Source organism: Lygodium microphyllum, chromosome 4 (genome assembly GCF_053477565.2).
Source record: "Lygodium microphyllum isolate KBCC chromosome 4, Lygodium_microphyllum_v1.1.10, whole genome shotgun sequence".
NCBI classification, from domain to species: Eukaryota; Viridiplantae; Streptophyta; class Polypodiopsida; order Schizaeales; family Lygodiaceae; genus Lygodium; species Lygodium microphyllum.
This window is the reverse complement of record NC_141138.1, coordinates 19,206,547-19,232,441: the sequence shown is the minus strand read 5'-3', so window position 1 is coordinate 19,232,441 and position 25,895 is coordinate 19,206,547. Positions and strand designations below refer to the sequence as shown.

Genomic DNA, 25,895 nt, shown 5'->3' with positions numbered 1-25,895 from the left:
TTAAATGCTCAATCAGCCTGTGTTTTTGGTTTTTTGCTCCTAATCGTGGCTGGGCGACTCTTTGTATAGGCCGTTTTTGCTGTTTCTAGAAGTTGTTGATTGGGTTTTATTCATTTGCAATAGTTGCCCTTCGTTTCTGATCAGATTTCGGTTCCACTGCATATGAACTCTCATTTTGTGAAGTCTTTGTTGTTGGTTTGGCTATATTCCCTCTCCATATATCCTCTATCCTCTACCTTCTCTTCTTCTCCTCTCCCGATGGCTCCTCTGTACACTTCTACAAATGATAAGTTACATGAATCTAACTATCTTACATGAACCTAACTATCTTACATGGAGTGCTATGACGAAAGCATGATTTGTGCATAAGCAAATTTGGTACATCGTTTGAGGAGCTATTCCTCAGCCTCAACGTCCTTTTCCTCTTCCCAAAGATTTTGATAAGGACAACCATGAGGAAGCCGAGCTTACATGGGAATCGGACAATGCACGTGTATATTTTGCACTACTTTGGTGTCTTTCCAAAGAAGTTCTATCAATAGTTACCTCCTACAGAACATCCCCAAAAATTGTTGGGATGTAAAGGTCGTTTATTCACCTCCATGTATTGTACACATGTATTATTATTTTGTACATATGAATGCACCCTTACGTGCCCTAAGTATAAATACATTTTATTCTTTGTGTACCAACACATTGTTGGTACACCCAAATCATATCGTACTCTCTCTCAACTGCTCTCATTCACCTACATTCTTCTGCTGCTGGAGATCTTCACGCTTCCCGATAGCCACTCTCAACAACTGGTATTAGAGCACAGGTTGAGCACGCTTCCCGAGACCATAGGCATTAGTCACAAGTCTCGAACCAACAGGGAGTGAAAGGTACTCCCGACCAAACAGATTGCTCGACAAGTCTAACGGCTAACGGTTGATGACTTGTGCCAGGTCCAATGACAGGGCTGCATGCGACGAAGAAAGCTGCGCGTGGCTAAGGTCTAGCAAGCAAGCCCAAGCGTAAGCTGCGACTAGTTGACGACCAACGTCGCGTCCAATGAGCGATAGGAGACACGGACCACTACTCGCAATTGGGCAGCGGGGGCAACATTGACATTTGTGTCAGAGATTGCAGACATTGTGCATGTTGACCTCACTTAAATTGGGGATTTTGCCAAATTTGTTGGAATTTTGCTCATCTAAGTAAAAGTTCCTGACATTGGACCCAAAAAAATTGGGTCTTTTCATGTATTGATGAAATTTTGCTCAGCTAGGTCAGATTGGCTGACATTTACGCATACTTGGACCTGGAAATTTGGGATTTTGGGCAGATTTTGGTAGATTTCTGCAGTATTTGCTCGTGTGATGGCTGGTTTATGTAAAAACACCAGAGGTTTATTGCTGGTTGGGCAAGAACAATAGTGTATTTGCTAGTTCAGCTTCTGCTCTTGCAATTCAGTGCATTTACACTTGTGATGGCTGCATTTTCTTCCAGTTCAGCCATTAAGAGTTTGATGGAAATCAAACGGTTTGATGGTAAGGGCTGTGACCTTTGGAAAGACCATATGCAGGGCATGCTGTTCTTAAAGGATTGTGAGGATGCTTTGCGAGAAGATAAACCCGCACAAATGTCTAATGCAGATTGGGCCAGAGTCAACAAAAAGGTTGTGGCTTATATAAAGATGGGTGTCACTGATGACATTTTGACAAACATTAAGGGCTTAGATACTAGTTGTGCAATATGGTAGAAGTTGAAAACTACCTATGAGATCACCACACCTATTAATCATGTACATTTAATGCGCAAGTTGGTGAATATGCAGCTGGATGAGTCCAAGCTTGCAATTGAGCACTTGAGTGCATTTACTAGTATTTTAAATTAGCTCAAGGATGCTAATTTGGATTTTGATGATAAGTTGAGGGTGATCTTTCTGATCATGACACTGCCTAATTCCTGGGAGACCTTGGTGGTTTCTCTAAGTAATAACCCCATTCTCTCAGTGTGAGGGGTTCAATCTTGAACGAAGAAATTAGACGTAAATCTAGTGGAAAAGGCAGCAACTCAACTTACAATGTTAGAGGCAGAGCTGAAAAGAAAAATGCAAATGTTGGACAGAGAACCAGAAGCAAGAGCAAAGAAAAGGAAAAGAGTGATATTACTTGCTATCAGTGTGGTCGAAAGGGCCACAAGAAGCTTGATTGCAGGTACTACAAGAAGGAACAAGAGAGAAAGAAGAATGTAAGAGACAAAAAAAGAAAGAGGATAAGACAGATGTATCTGAAGCAACCAAAGGCAAAGAAAAGGCCAATGTGGCCTCCAATGTAGCGATAGAGAAACTCTTGTATGCAAAGGCTGATGTACTATGTGCAGTAGATTATGATGCCCTTGTATGTCACATGCAGGATATGCAGATTACCAAGGTTGATGTGATTGATGCACTTTTGTTAGTTGATGATGGTGTCACTCAGACTTGGATTGTAGACTTTGGTGTCTCTTTCCATGTAACTCCTTGCTTGGAGTGTTTTGCTATGTTCGATGCAAGCAGTTATGGAAAAGTATATCTTGGAAATAACCATGCTTGCAGCATTGATGGGATTGGCACGGTACACTTGTCCTTGGATAATGGGCAAGAGCTTGTGTTGAAAGATGTCAAATATGTGCCTCGTATCAAGAAGAGTTTACTATTTGTTGGTCAACTTGACTTGCAAGGTTACACTACACTCTTTGGTGGCGGTTTGTGAAAACTGAAAAAGGATTCCATGCTCATTGCAAAAGGAGTCAAAAAGGGCACTTTTGTATTGTCTACACTGTAAAACTTTGAATGGTAAATTTCTTGCAGTTGCTGAAATTGGCTGTCATTTGGAGTTGTGGCACAAGAGATTAGGCCATATGAGCCAGAAAGGACTTGATGTCCTTACCTCTTTGAAGAGGGTTGATAGAAAAGGCTCTGAACTTGATTTTTGTAATGACTGTCAGATTGGAAAGCAAATAAAAATTTCCTTTTACTCTAGTGTCTCCCATAAGTCCAATGTCTTAGACTTAGTACATTCTGATATATGTAGTATGCCCGTTAAATCGTTGGGTGGTGTTGCATATTTTGTCTATTTTATTGATGATTGTTCCAAGAAGATTTGGATTTATCTGTGAAAAAAGAAAAGTGAAGTGTTTGTTGTTTTTAAAACTTTTCATCATTTGTGACCACTCCGACAGGTAGAAAGCTGAAATGCTTGAGAAATGATAATGGGGATGAGTTCACATCTACTAAGTTTAAGTCTTTTTGTGACTTGCATCGAATCAAGAGGGAGCTTACAGCTCCTTACAACCCTTCTTCAAATGGGGTGGCTGAAAGATACAATAGGACTTTATGTGAAAGAGTGCAGTGCATCCTGTCCACTGCAAATTTCCCTCGTGAATTTTGGGGAGAGGCACTTAAAACCATGGTTCACATTTGCAACTGCTCTCCAAACAAGTCCTTAAATAATGGCATCCCTGATGAGGTTTGGTCTGGCAAATCGGCCTAATATGACCATTTACGGATATTCGGTTGTGATGCTTTTGTACATGTTAGAGATGAGCTGAGGAGTAAACTTGACCCAAAATCCACCAAAGGCATTTTCATGGGCTATGGTAATGAGGGTGAATTTGGCTATCAAGTGTGGTTACCACAATCCAAGAAAATTGTTCACAGCCATAATGTTGTGCTTAATGAGGCAAAGTTGCTGAAAAGTACTTTAGCCTCTGATGAAGACATGAAAAAGACCAAACTTCAGAATTTGCAACCACCTATTACTTCAAATGATAAGCCTCATGATGTTGTACCATAGGCTGAAACTGATGATCAACGCGTTATTTTTTAGCCAAATGATGATGGACAGCAAATACAAGCACAAGGAGGTCGTGGATAGCAAGATAGACTTGCTGATTATGAAAATGCAAGTGTTGGAAATGAAAATGAAGGTGCTGTACAACATGAACAGCATGCTGAAAATGGCTTACAGCAGCCAATAAATGCTGAAAACAACATAACTCCATATGTATACCCGATTCCTGAGAATGTAGATCATTGGGTACGCACGTCTACACACTTGAGAAGGCAGCCACATAGGTATGACCTCTTTGCACTATGTGATGCTTACAAATGAGGGTGAGCCTCTTACATATAAAGAGGCCAAGTCATGCAAATTCAGTAGTAAGTGGGAGCTAGGTATGCAAGAAAAGATTAAATCTCTGTATGCTAATGATACTTGGGATCTTGTGTCATTGCCCAAAGGAAGAAAGCCTCTTCCAAACAAATGGGTTTACAAGGTAAAGACAGTTGATGGGAAACCCAAGTACAAGGCAAGACTGGTTGCCAAAGGGTATGCACACATGGAAGGGATTGACTTCCAAGAGGTCTTCTCACCTGTTGTAAAGATGACCACTCCACGTGTGCTTTTCGATCTCACTGCTGTATTGGATTTAGAGCTATACCAAATGGATGTGAAAACAACTTTTCTACATGGTGACACTGATGAGGAAAACATGAAACAACCCAAGAGCTTTGTAGTTCCTGGAAAAGAGCAGTTGGTGTGTAAACTAAAACGCAGCTTGTATAGGCTGAAGCAAGCACCACGACAATGGTACAAAAAGTTTGACACTTTTATGCTCTCTCATGGGTTTACATGCAGCCATGCAGATCATTGTTTGTAAATGAAAAAGGATACAAATGGCAACCCCATCATACTTGTTTTGTATGTGGATGATATGTTGCTAGCTAGGCAAAGAAAGACTAGCTTGGATACTCTCAAAGATCAGCTGAAATCAGTTTTCTCCATGAAAGATTTGGGGAATACATAGCATATATTGGACATGAGGATTCGTAGGGATAGAACGCAAAAATTGTTGTTCTTATCTCAAGAGAAGTACATTCAAAAGGTATTGGACAGATTTAACATAGCTGAAGCTAAGCCTCTTGGGGTGCCCTTACCTCCATATCTTAAGCTTAGTAAAGTCAACAGCCCACAAGGTGACATAGAAGCCAATGCTATGAAGGGAATCCCTTATGCATCAGCTAGTGGCTCTCTTATGTATGCTATGGTCGCTACTCGTCCAGATATTGCTCATGCAATGGGAGTTGTCACCAGGTTTATGTCAAATCCTGGCAAAACACATTGGGAGGTTGTCATGTGTATTCTTCGATATCTAAAGGGTACACAAAGAAAGTGTATTTGCTATGGGCAGGGGGATGCACTTAGTCTGCAGGGTTATTGTGATGCAGACATGGCAGGTGACTTGGACACTCACAAGTCCACTAGCGAGTATGTCTTTACAATTGCTGGTGGGGCTGTTTCTTGGTGCTCCAAGTTGCAGAACATCGTAGCACTGAGTACTACTAAAGCTGAATACATGTCAGCTACTGAAGCTTCTAAGGAAACTATATGGTTGAGCAGACTCGTAGAGGATCTCGGCATGTCTAAGTACTCCAATGTTGGGATGTGATAGCGAGAGTGTTGTGTATCTGGCTAAAAATGTCATGTATCATTCACGCACAAAGCATATAGATGTGCGATATTACTTTATCAGACAAATTCTGGAAGATGGTCTTATCACATTGACTAAGATCAAAACATTGGACAACCCTGCAGATGTTCTCACTAAAAGTCTAAGCAAGCCTCAATATGAGCATTGCATACGACTAGTGGGAGTTGGTTAAAACGTTTACTTCAAACCTTTAAGTAGGAGGTTGTTGGGATGTAAAGGTGCTTTATTCACCTCTGTGTATTGTGCATGTGAATGCACCCTTACGTGCCCTAAGTATAAATACATTTTATTCTTTGTGTACCAACACATTGTTGATACAACCACATCATATTATACTCTCTCTCAACCGCTCTCACTCACCTGCACTCTTCTACTGCTGAAGATCTTCACACTTCCCGATAGCCACTCTCAACAAAAACATGGTCGAAGCTTTAGATGTTATATGAGGCACCTTCCACCATGCATGCCGTGTGTTCCAATTCAAACATCTCATCTGAGTCTGACAGCATGGATAGGTTATTTAGGCATTTTATGATGGTTATTATGATGCTTATTTGGGGAATTTTATGCTGGCTGACCTCCCCCTATTTTGGCATTAATTTCTTCTTTATATACCCGGCTCCCTCCTCATTTAGACACATCATCACCTACAAGTTCTATGAAGAGAGGGAGCCGATGCCAGTGCCTAGGAGCAAAGACTCACTATTATACGCGTCATTCTCATGTTTGGTATATGGATTCCATTTCCTGAGTATATCTCTAAGTTCTCTTCCTTTGCAATGTTCTTTTGTTTTCTTTCTCTTCTGTCCTATGTTCAACAGTTTATTTCAACACTTGTCTATGCTTCCATTGATGCACCACTCTTGACATGGCATCAGATTGCAAGATCTAGGTTCTTGCTACTATGATTTTTCTATTGATTCAAGTCTTTCTACCCCCTATTGATCACGCACCATGTTGCTGCTCATGTTCAGTCTGTCTGAACTCAGCTGCTGCCTACGTTTTCAGACCAGCAACCTGCGTTTTCAGCCTGCGCCGGGATTCCAGCCTGCAACTGTCAAGTTGCTACATTAAATGCTCCAGCAGCCTGCGTTTTCCATTTTCTGCCCCTAACCGTGGTTGGGCAACTATTTGTCCAGGCCGCTTTTACTGCTTTTGCCTGCGTTTTCCATTTTCTGACCCTAACCGTGATTGGGCGACTATTTGTCCGGGCCGCCTTTACTGTTTCTGCTCCAACAGCCTGTGTCTTCCATTTTCCGCCCCTGACCGTGGTTGGGCGACTATTCGTCCAGGCCGCTTTTACTATTTCTAACAGTTTTTGAATGGTTTTTCTTCATTTTGCAACAATCGGCCTTCGATTCTGATCAGATTTTTGGTTACACTGTATGTAAACTCTCATTTTTGTGCACAAGTTCTAGGGAGGGACGTATTGGCTCTACAACCAGACTACACGGAAGATTGAGGTGAGTAAGGATGTGATCTTCGATGTGAAAGGCCATCCTCGTGCTTGGTACCAGCAGATTGACCGCTTCTTTCTTCAAAGTGGTTTTCAGCGCTCCGATCATGACCCCAACCTCTACTTTAGGGTTGCGGGTTCTCTTTGTGTTTTGCTTATCTTGTATGTAGATGATCTTATTATTACAGGGAGCGACACTCCGCAGGTGGAGCATACTTGGTCTATTCTACGGCAGGAGTTCGACATGACGGATCTAGGGATCCTTCACTTCTTTCTAGGACTCGAAATCTATCAGATGGCACAGGGCATCTTTATCTCGCAGCACAGGTACATCTCCGAGCTTCTTTCGGAGTTTGGTATGGCCAGGTGTCAGCCTATTTCATGCCCCATGGACCCTGAGTCCAAGCTTTTAGCAAATGGCATTCCTCTTTCTGATGCCACCCGTTATAGGTGCCTTGTTGGTTCACTTATCTGGCTTCTTCACACTCGGCTAGATATCTCTTTTGCAGTGGCTTTGTTGTCTTCTTTTATGACGACTCCTACACAGGACCACTGGAGAGCTGCCTTGCGTGTTCTTCGGTATTTACAGGGGACTCGATCCTACGGGATCATGTATGGAGACGGGATCACTCTTTCTGGATGGAGTGATTCTGACCGGGCAGGTGATGTGGATTCGAGACGATCCACTACAGGTTATGCTTTCACCCTTGGATCTGGTGCTGTCTCTTGGAGCAGCAAGAAGCAGCCTACTGTGGTACTTTCTTCTACAGAGGCTGAGTATGGGGCCTTATGTTCAACCGCTATGGAGGCCGTTTGGCTCCGTCGCTTGATGGCGGAGATTGGCTTTTCCCAGACACGACCTACGGAGTTGCGCATGGACAACTAGAGTGCCCTTGCTCTGGCAAAGAACCCGGTGTTTCATGCTCGCACGAAGCACATTGAGGTTCAATACCACTATGTTCGAGAGCGGATCGTGGATTTGGAGCTGGCGGTGGCCTATTGTCCCACGGCGGACAATGCGACTGATCTCTTCACGAATCCTTTGCCTCAGGCTTCTTTGCTTCATCACATGCGGTTGTTAGGTCTCCATCCCAGGATCTGAGAGGGGGTGTTAGCCCGCTCTATTTCAGTGTCAGTCTGTCATCTCCTGGTTGTGAGCTCCTATCAGAGTCTGGCAGGAGACAGAGGAGCTCTGTCAGTTTAGGTGTTGCTGATTTTTGTTGTGCATTTCCTTCTCGGGTGGCAGTCAGCCTTTAGTGGCTGTTTTTGGTGCAGTCGGCCAGTTTTGGCCAGGTCGGCCAGATTTGGGCCAGTCGGCCAGTTTAGTGGCTAGGGGGCTATTTATAGCAGCCCCCTCCATCAGCCACATATACCGTTTTGCAGATTCAGCACACACTCCCTCCTTTCCCACTCCGGCATTGGTGCTGCCTTTGTTTCCAGCCTGATCTGGTGTCCTCACTGACACTTCGGACTGCGTGCAGGGACTGATCAGTCCATTTCAGTGTATTCAGCATTCATTTCAGTCAGTGCAGATTTTCTTCCTTCATTCTCTGCTTTCTCTCTCTCTCTCCTCTGTGTTCGTGTTTCTTCTTCCGTTGCGCACTCTCATAGTCTGCCCTTCCAAAGGCACATCTAGTAGGAACGGAACTCTACAAGCTCCCCTCAAAGTTTGACGGAGCAGCCAATGCTTTGCGGGCACAAACATTCCCTACACATGTGAGCTTTACACACATATGTCCTCAATGTTGCTTGAGCATGAGGCATCTTTGCATTTACAAGGGCAGCTTTCATCTAATTATGGGGGTTCCAAGGAGGCCTTTACAACTTCGAATCCCATATAAACCCCCTGTGGGGAAGGAGGAAGGGGAGAGACTGCCTAATCGCTGCCGTGAGCTGGGAGTCCGTGTCATCACTCTGCCATGAGCTAGAAGTCCATGTCGACGCTACCGTAGAAGAGGAGAGGGCTATGAGAGAGGATGAGCTTAAGGCCACGCTTGCTGCCGTGAAGGAGGAGGTCGTCAGACTGTCAACACTGCCGTCGAGAGGGAGGAGCCAAGTGCCACTGCCTTCCATCAGCTGCCGCCATCACGTTGCAGTGCTAGAAAGAAGAAGTCGAAGGCCCTGTGTTACCCTTGTGGTAAGAAGAGACACTTGCGAAAGGATTGCAAGGAATTAGTAGCCTCACGGAAGAAAGAAGCAAAAGCAGCGGGATGCGGAGTCCTCAGACTCCGATCCTCCATCCAAGGAGAAGTCCAAGGCACGGAACGGATCCACTTCTTTAGATTGAGGGAAGGGCTTGACTGCCCCTTCCTCTACTGCTTTCTAGTCCAGGTGATGCAGTCATCCCTCATGACTCTCCAACGCCAAAGAGGGAGCGTGAGAGTGGCGAGATAGGGTAATTGAGCCTCATCTATATAGGTATGTAGGTGCATAGGTTCTAGAGAGGGACATCCTTGACACAACCAAAGTCTAGCAAATTCAAATCACGCAGCCGGTAAGTTCATGATGGAATGTTATTTGACAGAGAGCGGGATTGGCTCCTAGTCCAAGCTCACATGAGGGGACACTTTAGCGATCTTGGCCAAAGGTGAGAAATCCATGGTCATATTTGTTTAGAGAGGCCTTTTTGACAGGATGGTCTTGTATGCTACTGCAAGACATTGTTGATGGACATAGTGATCTGTTATGACTCTTCTCTATTTTCAGGAGTTGGTACGATCAACATCGACATCACATTCTCACCACAACACCTTGGTGGTGGCTTGATTACCATTGCTTGAATATCCATGATTCTACTCTGATGGTTCTTTGTTGTATGGGCTATGATTAGCTTTTATCATTGTATCATTGTATCATTGTATTGTATCAAGTCACCCATGATTTAAGAGAGGGTGTTAATAGTCCAAAAAGCTCACGTGTAAGTGGCATGGCTAGGTTATTTAGGCATTTTATTATGGTTATTACAATACTTATTTGGGGCATTTGATGATGGCCAACCTAAACCTATTTTGACATCATTTTCTTCTTTATATACTGAGCTCCCTCCTCATTCACTCACATCATCACCTACAGATTCTCTGAAGAGAGGGAGCCAGTGCAAGTGCCTTGGAGCCAAAACTCACTATTGTACGTATCATTCTCATATTCAGTATATGGATTCCATTTCCCGAGTGCATCTCTGAGTTCTTCTCTTTTGCAGTATTCTTTTGTTTTCTTTCTTTTATCTTGTGTTCAACAGTTTATTCCAGCACCTGTCTATGCTTCCGTTACTACACTACTTCTGACAAGGTGCACTTAATGGAAGCTAAAGGAAGGTGCAATGGAACTAGTGGGCGGGATGGGTCGGAGATTAAATGGATTTGTCATTTATGTAGTAATGGGAACTAAATTAGGTTCCTTTTGTCCATTAAATGCAAATGAAAAAAAAGATGATTCACCAAAATCAATTTGACCGTGATATATAAAAGCTGAAGAAAATGATGAAAAGGAGCACTGACCAAAGAATCTTGCAACTTTTGCTTACCTTTTCTTAAATTCAAATGGAAAAATCTATCCTCTTCAAGGCTTATGAACCAATACTTGGTATAACGAGTTCCTTCATACTAAATTCACTAATATCTTGCGAAAAAATGAAAGTAAATTCAAAAGATTGAGAAGGATTGATATGAGTACCTAGGCAACAAAGTACATGGTGTTGAGCTATAAATGCATAAGCCCAACTCAGCCCCAAAACATGCTTAATTAATGAAGAAAACCTCTTATTTTAAAAAGAAACACGATTCTAGAAAGTTATTGTCTCCCACATGCAAAACCTTAATTTGGGTGCCCCAAACTTTCTATAAATATACATGTAGTCCACCATTCTCCCTCAATCTCGCTTTTGTAAGTTTCAGAAGCCGTATCTCTACTGCCCACACCCCGTTCATAGAGAATATTGCAGTCAGAGCTACCATCTAGCGCCTAGTTCTAGCCTTCCTCACGTGTTTGCAGCTATTGCCAGGTTCTAGAGTTGTCGCCTACAACTGGGTGCTATAGCCTACAATCGACAGCTATTGCCATCTTCTCCCTCCTCTAGATGCTACATTTTGGTTTTTTGGCTGCAACCCTAACATTCTTTCACCACTGTCTGCCCCATTTGCACCTAACAGCTGTTGTGCACATTTTCTCTCTCCTCAGGTATTTGCATTTCTAGCCTTTCTCTCTCCTGCACTATCATCTGCATCCGATCCAACCTTTCTTGGCTGCATTTGTTGGTGTTCGACACTCGAAGGCTGCCTTGGCTGCGATTCAAGATCCGTTCATAGTACAACACACTCTACAGCTTATAGTCCTCTACCTTGATTCCAAATATATGAGAGTTCAAGATTCAGTATTCACTGCATAGTGTGTTTGCTACATAAGCACTGTATATTCATTATTCATTAACTTTATTATTCATTGTGTTCACTATCTCTGAGTTACTCTAACCCTAACCCTGACTGTGTTCAAAGTTTATCAATTTGTGCTTTGTCATACGATTGGTTTCATGCTTTTTGCATTTAGAGCATTTCTTCACATGGTATCTGAGTTACTCTAACCCTAACCCTAACTTTGTTCAAAGTTTATCAATTTATGCTTTGTCATACAATTGGTTTCATGCTTTTTGCATTTAGATCATTTCTTCACATGGTATCAAAGCTAGGTACTCTCTAAGAAACCTTAGCCTTTGATCGAAAAGTTCATTCGTGAAAGCAAGAACAACAGGAGGATCAGATGGCTTCGAACACATTGCTCCAATCTCCACAGCCAAACATTAACAGAAACGATTAGGAGTAGGCCTCCCAACTTGCTACTACCTGATCGAACATGGGCACAAAACCATTGGACTACCATGGAGTCCATAGACCAAATCAGATTTCAGCCACTAAGTATGATCTCATCCTTATGCATAGGGCTCAACAAGAGGTTTGAGGTAAGCCTATGTTTTCTCCTTTAGATTCAGTGCACAGAACTAATGATCTTGCAGAATCTTTGGAATCTCCACTATGGACCAGCCACTTGCAAGTGGAACCTGGCTCGAGTAACACATCATTTCCCTAGTACTTCTTTTCTCCAATGCCAAGTACGAACCTTACTATTTCAGATTCTATGCCAACTAATTCTATATTTTCTATTAGATCGAGAGATGCTCGTCAAGAAGGGACTCTTCAAAACAAGCTTCAGATTATGAGTAATGAGGAAGACAAATATTTCTTCATGAACTCAAAACTAGATAAGAAGCTAAAAGAAGAGCTTGTTTCCTTCGAATTATTTTATTTCTCATGGTCAATATGGAGTAGGTGTATCTTCATCTAGTGCATTTAATGGACAAAAGAAACCTACGATGTTTTCCACAACAACGTTCATCACAAATCCATTTGGGCTCATACCCATCCCTCCATGTTCCGTTGCATCTTCCTTTCCGCTTCCATTAAATGCACCACATTATCCACTACACACCACATCAGGGGGTTCTGCACATTTAGACATAGCCTTTAGGACCTCTACATACATGTTTCTGGGTGGTGTACTTGTGATGGAGGCTCAACCTCCCACACACACTCTTTCGTGTTATCCCTCTAGGAAGTGCATCTCGCGTCAGGGGATGGTTGAGGACCTTCCACACCTGAAATTATCTCGAGAGGTCTGTGAAAACATGTTAACTAGGTAAGAAGCATCATACACCCTTTCCTCTGTAGTCTATCACTCGAGCTGCAGAACCCCTTAGGCTCATTCATGTAGATCTTTGTGGTCCCAGATCCATTGCCGCCTTAAATGGTGCACTGTACTTCTTTTTATAGTGGATGATTTTTCTAAATACATGTGGGTGTACTTCCTCAAGCACAAGTTTGATGCCTTTACTTATTTCAATCTGGGTGCTTGTAACCAGCCTTCCTCCTCGGATAGGGTGGTAAACAACCTAATTAAGCACTATTTACAGCAATTCACAAAATTGAAATGCACACTTTACCATCTAATCTTGGACACTCGATACCCTGTTGGCCCCAAAACTGACGCCCCTTTCGGTATTTATTTAACTTAATTGAAAAAGAAGTTGATGTACAATGGGATTCTCCCAATTCCTTCCGATATTCCAACTCCCCTTACTGTCCAAAATGACCAGCAAGTCTTCAATCTGATTTACCCCTTGATTCAAGCAATCAATTGGCCTTCACCCGCTTTGATGGAGATGGAAAATGCCTCAAATTCAATGATTTGTTGGTGCCTCCACTTAAATAGGCTAAAAACAACTTCAACCCTATTGAATCCAAGTCTTGAAGCTTCCAATTTCTGCTATAAATTAGGGTTTACAGTAGAGAAATCTCAAATTTCTCAACCTCTAGTGATCTCAATGCTGTAATCTTCGGAGCAAGGCTGTAGAAAGGCTAGGACATGAGAGACTATGCTGAGGAGAGAGAAAATTCAAACTTTCTCCGCAAAGAACTGAAGAAAAACTGTCATTTATGTAGATGCAAAGAACTGAAGAAAATCAATCATTTACTGCTGCTGCCCTATCTCAACAGCCTGTAGATGTTGTCACCTGCTATTGATTGGTTTTCTCCTGCCCTTGGCTGCATCAGAAGCTCCTCCAATGGCTACAAATCAGACTAGCACCATCTCCTCCCTCTCTCTTGCAAGCTAAATACACTAAAAATGCCTCTCTCCAACCTCTAAAGACGTTTTTTAATCTTACATGGGCATTTTTGACAAGTGGCAACCTTCCCAAATGGTTTTTCTAGTATTATCCATAGCTAAATATTAATTTTCAATCTTTAAATATTAAAAATCGATCTGATAATTATTTTGATGCCTTGAAAAATAATCTGATTGACCAATAATTAAATTGGCTAGGCAACTTCTATTCTCGAGTGTCTTTGAGCCATCTTTGACCATCTAATTGGCGTTAGGTACCATTAAACGCCACTTCCCTAGTGTCACCAACTGACACTTAGAGCTAAATGAATGACCTAGGCCAACAACTGACACTAGATACCACCAAGTATCTGTGCGGCATAACTTATAGCAACTTGCCTTTGACATCCCGTGATTTCCTAGGGTCTTGGGCTCGTAAATTTAATTTTACCCCAATTACACTTCACATGTGCAACATTTACTTAATCATGTGATTAAAAATTAATCCACATGTTAAGTGAGGTTTCAAAAATACATGTTCTCATGACATTGTTGTTGTTACATAATCAAATTCGTCATCTCATGGATACTATGAAGAGTGATTCTGGTGGCGAGTTTACCTCCCACAAGTTTTTTGAGTTTCTGCAGGAGCAAGGCATTGCATGCCGACTCACCTCTACCAATGCCCCTACACAGAATGAAGCTAGAGAGCGTAGAAACCAGAATGTCCTAAATACGGCACGCTCTATGTTGTTCAACTTCGTACGGGGCATTTTTTGGCTCTTGGCCTGTTATTTCTCACTTCACAGTTTTCGATTATCGTGCTTATATGCACACTCCTGCTGACAAGATAGAAAAGCTCACCCTCGAGCTGATCTCTTGAATTTTATGGGCTATTCTCTAGATCCCACTGTCTATTTGCACAAGGATACCTCAAGTCAGCCTTTTCATGCTCATACTTATCATTTCTATTGTAGGAAAATTACTTTGGTTGATTCATACTAGGCTAGATCTTGCATTCTCGATTAGTTTGCTTAGTCAGCATTTTAATGCATCTAGAATGTCTCATTGGGTCGCTTGCCTTAGTGTGTTAAGATATTTAAGATGTACCTATAATTTTGGACTGACATATGGTCATGGTTTATGCTTACAAGGGTACACTAATTCTAACTAGGCGAGAGATCTTAACACTAGATGTTTTCATGAAGACTACCTCTATACCTTGGGCATGATACCTATCTCTTTGGCCAGCTGTAAGCAAGAAATAGAGGTAGCTTCCATGGCCGAGACAAAGTATCAAGCTCTTTTCAATGGCACTACACAAGCCATCTATCTAAGGAACTTACTAGCTACACTTCAGTTCCCTTGGGAGTTGCCTACCGTTGTCTACTGCGACAACCAAGGTGTCATTACCCTTGCAAGCAATCCTATCATCTCCCCTCAAACATGGCACGTGGCGGTTCACTACCATTTCACCAAAGAGCAAGTTGAGCTAAGCACAATTCGACTAGAGTTTGTGCCATCAAGCGACGATTGTGCAAATATTTTGGCCAAGGCAGTCAATCAACCGGTTCTACAATATTTTCTACCACGAATTGTCTTGGGTATATCCTCTTCTACTTCTTCTAATTGATGACGAGAGGGAACTTCCCTCTTGCTTCTCCTTTCAGTTTAAGGAGCAGTTTCCTTCTCTTGATAGTGATAGTGATGATCTTTACAACTTTTACTTTCAAGCATTCATTTATTATGTATTATCTATTATGGACATTTGTAACTTCATCTACGTTGTCAAGATGACATGATTCTAAAAGGGCACTTGGGCAAGTAAACAATTCCCTTGCAAGGGCACTGTCCAAGTAGCACCATTGCATCGCATTCTGCATGAGCATGAATATTTACATTCCCCTTTACACTACCCCATGCAGCAACATTCGATTTATGTAAATATACATCTGTGCACGTTTATTCCTTTTCAGTCACCCTTGGAGTAGTCGACTCTCGATCCACCATAATCATGGCATTGCACATGGCAATCTCCGAAGGCACTTTTTCCCTATGCTTGTATGCTGGCTTTGCTTATTGTACTTGCTTTTCTGTCTTGCCTCTCTCTCTACATACTCTCCATATGATTGGCACACACACACACCCATACTTATTAATCCCTATCTACTTATCCTAGTAGTGTGAGGGATTGTTTTCCTTGTTGTATGAAGGTCATAAGGCAATCCATGCTTATAGTTCCATACTTCGGGACACATTGACTCAATGGGACGAACACTGCTTTGAAACCTTTACTTAATGCTAAACCTTTTGAACAACTTACATCAAAAGCCCTCAAATTTTTTATAAAAAAACAACACAACACAAACAATATATAAAAATGAAAAAATCACATAGTCCATCGCTAATTCCATCTGCCTTTGCAGAACTTAGTAGGCCTCTGGGCAGCCCACAAGCCCCCTTGGTTCGATGCCCTGACCTCTTAGGGTGACCGTTGGGGCTCCCTTGGCAAGATAATCATCGCCTCCATAGTCTTGGTAGGTCACAGGGCAGCCAGCATGCACCCTTTGCCCGATGCCGTAGAAGCCTTGCGATGGGACGCCTTAGAGTAAAAGAAAATATATATTAAGGGCTTATTTCTCATGGCTCAGTCTTGGGTTAGAGACAAGGTATTAAGCTAAAAATACATTAGCCCAACTAAAACAGCCCCAAAACATAATTACTGAAGAAAACCTCTTATTTTAAAGAAACGTGCTTCTAGAGAGTTACTAAGTTCCACATGCAAAACCCTAATTCAGGTGTCCCAAACTTTCTATAAATATGCATGCAGCCCACCACTCTCCCTCAATCTCGTTTTTGCAGGTTTCAGGAGTCGTCTCTCTCCTACCGACATTGCAATCAGAGCTTCCACTATCCACCTCCTACCATCTGGGGCCTCATTCCAACCTTCCTCGTGTGTTTGCAATTCTCGCTAAGTTCCAAGCGTTGTCACCTACAATTGGCAACTATCGCCATTAGCTGGTTGCTATCGCCATCAACTAGCAGCTGTCACCATCATCTTCGCTCTCCTTTGAATGCGACGTTTTGGTTTTTAGGTTGCCGCCCTGAGATTCTCTCACCACTATCTGCTACGTTTGCACCTAACAACTATTGTGCAAATTTTCTCTCTCCTCAAGTATCTACGTTTTTAGTCTTTCTCTCTTTTGCACTGTTATTTGCATTAGATCCAAACTTCCTTGGCTGCGTTTGTTGGTGTTCGACACTCAAAAGTTGGTGAGATTGCGATTCCAGATCTATTCAGAGTACAGCACACTCTACAACTCATAACCTCTACCTTGATCTAGAGATACGAGAGTTCAAGGTTCAGTATCCACTGCATAGTGTGTTTGCTACATGAGCACTATATATCCATTATTCATTCACTTATTATTCATTATGTTCACTATCTCTAAGTTATCCTAACCCTAACTGTGTTCTGAGTTTATCAATCTATGCTTTGTTGTACGATTTCCATGCCCATTCCCATGCAAGGTGATCGATTCTTTATGGAGCATCTATCCTTCTTGCCAAATCATTAGATTGATACACCAAATCTAAAGAGAAAACACAAATCTACCTTCAATCTACTGTTGAGCCCAATATACGAGGATGAAACCGTATTCACTTCGCGAGATCTCATACAATCTATGGACTCCATGGTAGTCTGAAGACTCTCTAGCCATGTCGATCCCAATATACGAGGATGAAATCGTATTCACATCGCGAGATCTCGTACAGTCTATGGACTCCATGGTAGTCTGAAGACTCTCCAGCCATATCAGAGATAGGAGCAAGCTATGAAGCCCACTTTGTCTAGTGTCTCAATGTGCTAGGCTCGAGAGCATCATGATGATGCAATGAAGATATGTTCAAAGTCATATTGTCCTCCTATTGTTCCTACTTCTTGCGAAGGGTTTTTAGATCAAAGGTCGAGGTTTCATAGAAGAGAACTTGAGATCTTGTACGGTCTATGGACTCCATGGTAGTCCAAAGACTCTTCAACTATGTCAAATATAGGAAGAGCAAGTTGCGAGTGTTAGCAGAGTATTTGTCAGCTCATGTGCGAGTCTGAGCTTGATCTGGGCTGGGCATTTTTATTAGGTATTTTAGGTATTTTTCTGGTGTGGCATTTTATGCCATTGGGGCATTTTATGCACCAATCGGCCAACATTAATGCTGTCCGACCAGCATTATTGCTCCCCACTTTTTCAGCCTATTTATACTCAGTGCTCCTCCTCAGTCAATATCATCATCTTCACCATCTGCAGACTCTGTGGAGAGAGGAGCCAGTGCCAGTGCCCACGCAGCCAGTGACTCACTGTTGTATGTGACTGTCTCGTATTCAGATATATGGATTCCATTTCCCGTGCATACATCTGAGTTCTCATTTGTATCGTGTTCTTTCTTTCTTTTCTTTTTGTCTCGTGTTTCAGCAGTTTGTTTCAGCACATGTTTATGCTTCCACCGCTGCCCCACTTCTGACATGGTATCAATTTTCAGGATTTGTGTTTTTGCTGTGTTTTTTTGCTGATTTCAGGACTGTTTTGTACCCCTGTTGATCAGACGACTGCTGTCGCAGACAGGCGACCTGCTTTGGGGCTGTTTTCAGCGTGCGTTTTTTGCAGTTTTGCCATCGCCTGCTGCCTACGCACCCTCTGCTGCCTGCGTTTTTCATTTGCAGCTGCTGGCGACAGTTTTCTACCTGCTTTTCTCCAGTTTACAGCCTGCGTTTTGCTGATTCAGCGTCTCTCGTGGCTGGGTGACTGTTACTTCAGGCCGTTTTTGCTGTTTTTGGCAGTTTTTGACTGATTTTTTGACTTTCTGCAGCAGATTTTGTCTTCTATTGATCAGATTTTGGGTTATATTGCATGTGAACTCTCATTTTCTGCCGTCTGTGCTTGTGTTTTGGCTGTGTTTCCTCTCTACATTCCATCTCTTCTCTACTTCTCTTCTTATCCTCTCCATATGGCTCCTTCGTGCACTTCCACTGATGATAAGTTACATGGACCTGATTATCTCACATGGAGTGCTGTCATGAAAGCTTGGTTTGTGCAGAAGCGGTTATGGTACATCGTCTGTGGAGCTACTCCTCCTCCTCTCCGTCCTTTTCCTCTTCCTGAAGACTTTGATGAGGACAACCATGAGGAAGCGGTGCTCACATGGGACTCGGACGATGCCCGTGCTTACTCGGCGTTGCTTCGGTGTATTTCTAAAGCGGTCTTACCGGCGGTTACCTCTTGTAGAACATCTCCTGAAGTATGGCAGAAGTTGCAGCAGATGTACGAGGCACCTTCCACCATGCGGGCAGTCACACTTTATGGCCAGCTCCAGCAGATGAAGTTTGAGCCGAAAGATACTATTCAGTCTTTTCTTCTTCGTGTTACGCAGGTACACTTTATGGCACATGCAATCTGCTCTTCCCGAGGCGCATCTCGTCGGGAGGGTCCTCTACAAGCTCCCCCCGGAGTTTGATGGAGTGGCCAATGCTTTGCAGGCGCAGACATCATCGACTCCTGTCAGTTTTACACATATGACCTCGATGCTTCTTGAGCATGAGACATCCTTGAGATTACAGGGGCGGCTTCCGGCACATTATGGAGGCGAGGCTTATGTAGCTTTAGAGAGAGATGACGGGAAGAAGAAGTCGAAGGCCCAGTGTTACCATTGGGTCAAGAAGGGACATTTGCGGAAGGACTGCAAGACGTTAGCGGCTTCCAGGAAGAAGGAGCAGAAGAAGAAGCGGGATGTTGGCTCTACCGATGAGTTCTCTCCTTCATCAGACTCCGACTCAGATCCTCCGACCAAGGTGAAGTCCAAGGCGCAGAAGGGATCCTCTTCTTCGGATCGCGGGAAGGGCTTGGTGGCCCCTACCTCAGATGCTTTCCAGTGGTGGTGATGAGGTCATCCCTCATGACTCTCTTGTGCCAGAGAGGGAGTGTGAGTGGGTGTTCAGATGGGGCAGCCGCGCCTCATCTATGCTTTTATACAGGTGCACAGGTTCCAAAGAGGGACGTCACTGACGCATTGACTTCAGTCTGGCGGAATCAAATCCTGGAGCTGGGATTGACATCCAGGTTCATGATGAGCTGGTTATCTGACAGAGAGCGGGAGGCTTTCATCTGGAGCTCACATGAGGGGACACTTTGGCGGTCTGGCCAAAGGCGGAGAATCCATGGTCACCTATGTTCAGGGGCATTTTTTGACAAGATGGTCTAGTATGCTCCTGCGAGACATTGATGATGGACACAGAGACATTCTATGATCTTCTCTATTTTCAGGTGTTTGGTATGATCTACATCGACATCAGGTTCTCTCCGAGGCACCTTGGTGGTGGCTTGATCACCCACTGCTTGGATATCCATGGTTCTACTTGGTGGTTCTATGTTGTATAGTTTCTGATCCCTTTTCATTGTACTATTGTATTGTATCAGATCACCCATGATCTGAGAGAGGGTGTTAGCAGAGTATTTGTCAGCTCATGTGCGAGTCTGAGCTTGATCTAGGCTGGGCATTTTTATTAGGTATTTTAGGTATTTTTCTGGCGTGGCATTTTATGCCATTGGGGCATTTTATGCACCAATCGGCCAGCATTAATGCTGTCCGACCAGCATTATTGCTCCCCACTTTTTCAGCCTATTTATACTCAGTGCTCCTCCTCAGTCAGTATCATCATCTTCACCATCTGCAGACTCTGTGGAGAGAGGAGCCAGTGCCAGTGCCCACGCAACCAGTGACTCACTGTTGTATGCGACTGTCTCGTATTCAGATATATGGATTCCATTTCCCGTGCATACATCTGAGTTCTCATCTGTATCGTGTTCTTTCTTTCTTTTCTTTTTGTCTCGTGTTTCAGCAGTTTATTTCAGCACATGTTTATGCTTCCACTGCTGCCCCACTTCTGACAGTGAGGTCCACTACATCTTGTGTCTCAATGTGGTAGGCTTAGGGGCATCATCATGATGTGGTGAAGATGTATTTAAAGTCATCTTGCTCTCTTGTTGTTCCTACTTCCTATGAAGGGCTTTCAAAGCAAAGGCAGAGGTTTTGTGGAAGAAAACCTTGCTCTAACACCATGTCAAGAAATACGCTAATGCAAAAACATAAATAAAAGCGTACAACGAAGCATAAACTCAACAAAACATAGTTAGGGTTAAAATAACTTAGGGACAATGAACATAGTGAAGATCTGAATGAATGAATGAATACTAAATATACAATGCTAATGCAACAAACAAACCGTGCAAGGAATGATAATTGCATCATGAACTCTCGTGTCTCAAGAATCAAGGTAGAGATAATGAGCAAAAGAGTATGTCGTACTCCTAACGGATCTTGAATCGCAACAAGGCAACCTCCAAGATGTCTAACAACAGCAAGCACAACAAGGGTAATGCCGACGCAATGTCGAACAAGTAAAAGAGAGAGAAAACTGCAAACACAGCAGCTAATGATGATGTGGCATGCTAATGGTAGCAAAAACGTAGGTATGATGATATGGCAAGCTTACAACAATAAAAACACAAGTATGATGAAGTGGCAATCCATACAATAGTCGCAGATCACAAATGCAACAGTAGAGTAGGTCACCAGCTGTAGATGATGCAACAAATGCAATAAACGTAGCAAGGACAATGGAGGCTAAAAACAAGTGTCCCATGGATGTAGACAATGTCGGGCAGCCTTGGCTAAGATACCCTCTGTGAACAAGGTGTGGGCAAACAAGCTAGATCACCTAAAACCTCCAAAAACAAGATTGGGCTACCGGAGTTCTTTCTTAACTTTCACTTGCACGATCATCTCTCTCAAGGTGAAGATGTGGCTTAGTGTTGAGAACCCTCATCTGAACCCAGCTTGTCTTGCAACTCTCAATCCCCCATTTCAACACAGGTGCTCAACTCGCACACGAGAGAGAGAGAGAGAGAGAAAGAGAGAGAGATTAATGTCTATTAAAGACCAATTGGTTAGATAGACTAGAAAACTAGGGATTCGGTACAATGTGGAACAGATATGACATACTGTGAAGAAAAAAGGAGGATTTGATTTTTCCCTTAAATCTCTCTCGTGGGTCTATCTAATATGGATAAGCTAAAGCATCGGACCACAATATGTAGGAGAGACCTTTGGTCATTGATTATTGTCAAGGTTTCAAATTGCTCATACGCCTTAAGACACTCTTGCTCTCCCTCTTCAAACACGAGGTCTTCTGTGTGGGGTAGCATAGCTCTAGCTTTATCTTGTGCCTTCATAATGCTAGTAGCTGCTTTCTACAAGTTTAATATTGTAGGAAGTGTTTCGTTGCATAAACCTTCTCCTTTAGCATCCCTACTGCATAAGTGGCTCTAGGTTGAAACCCATACATTAGCATAAAGAGACTATATCTGGTGGAAGAGTGATTGGCAATGCTATATCTAAATTCTACCATAGGTACGTACTCTTCCCAATTAGTTTGCCTTCTACTTACATTTGCATGAAGGATATCATTCAGAATTTGGCTAACTCTTCGATTGCCCCTATGTTTGCAAATGATTCACTGCAATCATCCTTAGGTTAGTAGTCTTGACAACTCATGTGAGTCTTAGTTATCCAGGCCACGATTCAGCATTTTAGGCATTTTATATGGCATTGATGATGCTTATTTGGAACATTTTATGCTGGCTGCCCAGCATTAAATGCTGGCCGGCTTGCTCCTATTTTGGCATTGTTTTCTCCTTTATAGCTAGCACTCTTACACCCGCTATGCAGAATGCAGAGCTTTGGCACGCTTGCTATAGTCACATGAGCTTTGGCAGTCTCATGACTCTTCAGAGGTATCAAATGGTAGATGCTTTGCCTACATTGGATACTCCACCTCCCCATGCTTGTGAGGTTTCATAAATGCAGAGATTTGCTTTTAAAAAGGATAGAGCAATGCATGCTGTCCAGAAATTGCAGCTCATACACTCTAACGTGTGTGGTCCTATAACCCTAAAATGGTGCACAATTCGAAAGAGTTTAAAATGGTGCACGATATGACGTCCCGAAACTTGCTATAAATAGTAGGTTGAGGCCACACACATTTGGGATCTCACCAAACATGATTTGGCACCTCCTACAAGACTCCAAAGTGTAGGGGGCCAAGTCAAATGCCCAACACTTTCAAATATAGTCTCTAGAACCATTGGCATGAAGCAAGCATCCCTACCTCCCCTACACTCTTTGGGTTCTACATCAATGAGATAAAAGAGCACAAACACAAAAGTCGAAGAAGACCAAGTGAACATAGCAAGTACACTCATCTCTCTTATGCTTTATGCTAATGATATTATCTTAGTCTCCTAGTCACACGAGAGTTGGCAATGACATCTCCATGCCCTACATGACTTCTATAAACAATATCAATTTTCAATTGACCACTCATATTGGGAAAACCAAGATCGTGATCTTCCATACATCATCCCCAAGACAAAGAAGATCAATCTTCACCTCAAGATCACAGGACGGGTGGAGGTAATGAATTCATTTATCTACTTGGGGGTCACATTTCTTCACCATGGCACAGGCAATGGGAGATTGACTCACACGAGGATATGCAGCACTAGCCATGATGGAGAGACAATGTCATCAAGCATACTTCCATGAGCCCTATACACAAAGGTGTATTTTGACACATAGGTCACACTAGCCATGATGTATGGTGCACTAGTCTAGACCCCTAGCCTCGCTATATATCTATGGATACATATTGCAAGAGCGCATATTAGTATTATCGGCAGCAAATCATCCTTTCGAGGCTTCGAGACAACTAGCACAAGTCGGCCATGATAGCTCATGGTATGCATAGGTAGAGCAATGGCCTACTGGATATGAGATTAACATGGACCACCTCCCACCCTTCTAATGCGACTTTGACTCCCCCTCCTTACATCTCTCACAATGAGAGAAACTAGTCATGCGATATGATCACTATCAACTACACATACAATACACATGGACCTCAACCCAGCAGCCCCTTTCCCTGAAGATGTCATACTACACGGACCACTTCGTGAGAACCACTACATATGTTTTCATTCAAAGACTTGGATACCAAGACATATACATGCCACGTGAGATGCAGGTATCCTCTCATCAAGTTGAGATGAAGACAAGGAGAGCCATCACCATCCCTAGAGACGAGAGGATTTGCAAATTATGACAACAGGAGGTGGAGAGTGAGGAGCACTAATCTGCAAATGCAAGGCCTACAATACAATCCAAGCAAGATACCCCAAAGCATTTAGAGGGGACCCCCCCTGGACCAAGACAAGCTTAAAACTCTGATAAGGGCATCCACTGCTAGAAGAGGTTGCAATGCATCAAACTCACCTTTCAAAGCAAAAACACCTCCTGAATGCAGCTAGTTGTAAACATAGCACGACCAACTATGTACCTTATAAGAAACTATTATTGGACTTTGCAACGCTAGTAGTGATCACAACCTTGCTCAGTTGACAAACTCTTCAGCCTTGTGATGGCTGAGGTTCAAACTGTGACTGATGATGCTGATGGCAAAAGTTGGCGAAAGTGGGTATTGAGCTTGAGAATGTCAAAGTCAATATTCATATCAGGATTCTCTGTGCCAGTGGCAAAAAGGCACTCTGATCAGCTTGTTCAGAAATAAAGATTGCAGTCAATGCAGAATTTCAGATCAGCCATGCAACTGGTAACATCCCTTCGATGTCAGTTTCTGCAATCTCTGAAGAGCATCCAGTCGATGTCAGTTTCCCGTAAGAAGAAATTACCATCCCCCAAAAACCAAAAATCTTCTCCTTTTGTCAGGAACAGGAAATTGTGCCACGGCGCGCAAGCACTTGCACTCTTTCCTCGCGCACGGATGTTCGAGATTACCGGTTGCATTACAATTATTACAGAAAAGGGATAAAAAAGGCGAAGTTGGAACTCACATTCTTCCCCGGCCAGACTTCAAAAAGGCGCTTCTCCACCATAGCTGTGTCCTGGGATGCGCCAGCAGGTAAGCGGAGCGCTACCGACAAGACTGGTTCAATGTGACAAGGCCATGACAGTCTCTTTTTCCCTGGTGAGACGGGGCCTGAGCACTGTTGGTATCTCGAGAGAGGCACGGCCTGGGAAGAAGGCGCGAGCAGTCCATCTAAAGAAGGGGGCGGGAAGCTCGTCGAGTGGACTTCACATACAGGGCGAAGTGTGTAATGGTAGCTGCAAAGACTGTTGAAATCGAGGGGGGAAACGAAGAAAAAAGGGGGAGGCTGCGTGACAGAATGGGATCGGTGCTCGGAAACCGAGAAAGCGGGCAGGCAAAGACACGCTGCGTGACAACGCAGACAGGGGAGGGGAGAGAGAGAGAGGCTGAAGTCTTCGTCTTTCGCCAGGTGAATGTTCTCCTTCCTCTATTCTCCCTAGCCTATGGTTTGTTTGTTTGTTTGTTTCTTCTGACCTTCCATGCTGGCCCCGCTACACAAACATCCAGGTCATCCTTCATTTTTCCTTTTTCTTTTTATTTTAATCCACGTCATATACGTCCTTTCTTGAACAGTCCCACCCCCTCAGACTTCAGCACTTTTTAAAAATCCGACTTGACATTTTCCCTACATTCTTTTTTCATATCATCATTTTTATTTTTATGTTTTGCATTTTTTATTGTTAATCCACATCAAATTGTTTTTTATGTTTTTCCTTTTTTATCGTTAATCCACGTCATTTCCTTCATTTCTTGAATGGTCCCACGCCCTTAGACTTCACTACCAAATGTGTGCTATTATACCTTTGCCCCCCCAACCTTTAACATATATAAAGGGACTTTATGCCCAGCCTATTCACATATTGCAACCGTTGACAATTTTTAATGGGACTTAATGCCTAGGCTGATTAATATATAGCCCAACCCTTAAACATTTCTAAATGAGACTTAATGCCCTTCCTTAATTGATATTTTGCAAACTAAAAAGATTATAAGTATGTATGAAATGTTGCTCTTTGAGCACGTATGTTGTGAGAATGTTTATGGTGTGTGTTTGTGTCCCTCCTTCTATGGCATATACATATTACATACATATATAAACAAAACACCTGTACTTGGTATGCATGTCTCTAATGCATGTTTGTGTGCCTCACTTTAACATATGCCATATTTACAAAAGAGGAAATTGCTCTCCCCTTTAAATACCTGAAGCATCTTCTTTGGGTGCCTACTAAGTAAAACTCACACACACACACACAGACTCTCTCTCTCTCTCTC

General features: G+C 42.9%; 1 protein-coding gene across 1 annotated transcript in view; it reads right to left on the bottom strand.

The window, feature by feature from the left end:
• Positions 1-25,040, bottom strand: part of LOC148036847 (protein S-acyltransferase 8-like) — a 138,789-nt gene extending 113,749 nt beyond the window's left edge. The window contains exon 1 of the mRNA XM_087675758.1: positions 24,586-25,040. Coding sequence (XP_087531884.1) covers positions 24,586-24,627 — 42 coding nt within the window. The 5' untranslated portion in view covers positions 24,628-25,040. The remainder of the gene's footprint in view (positions 1-24,585) is intronic.
• Between the last annotated feature and the right edge of the window lie 855 nt (positions 25,041-25,895).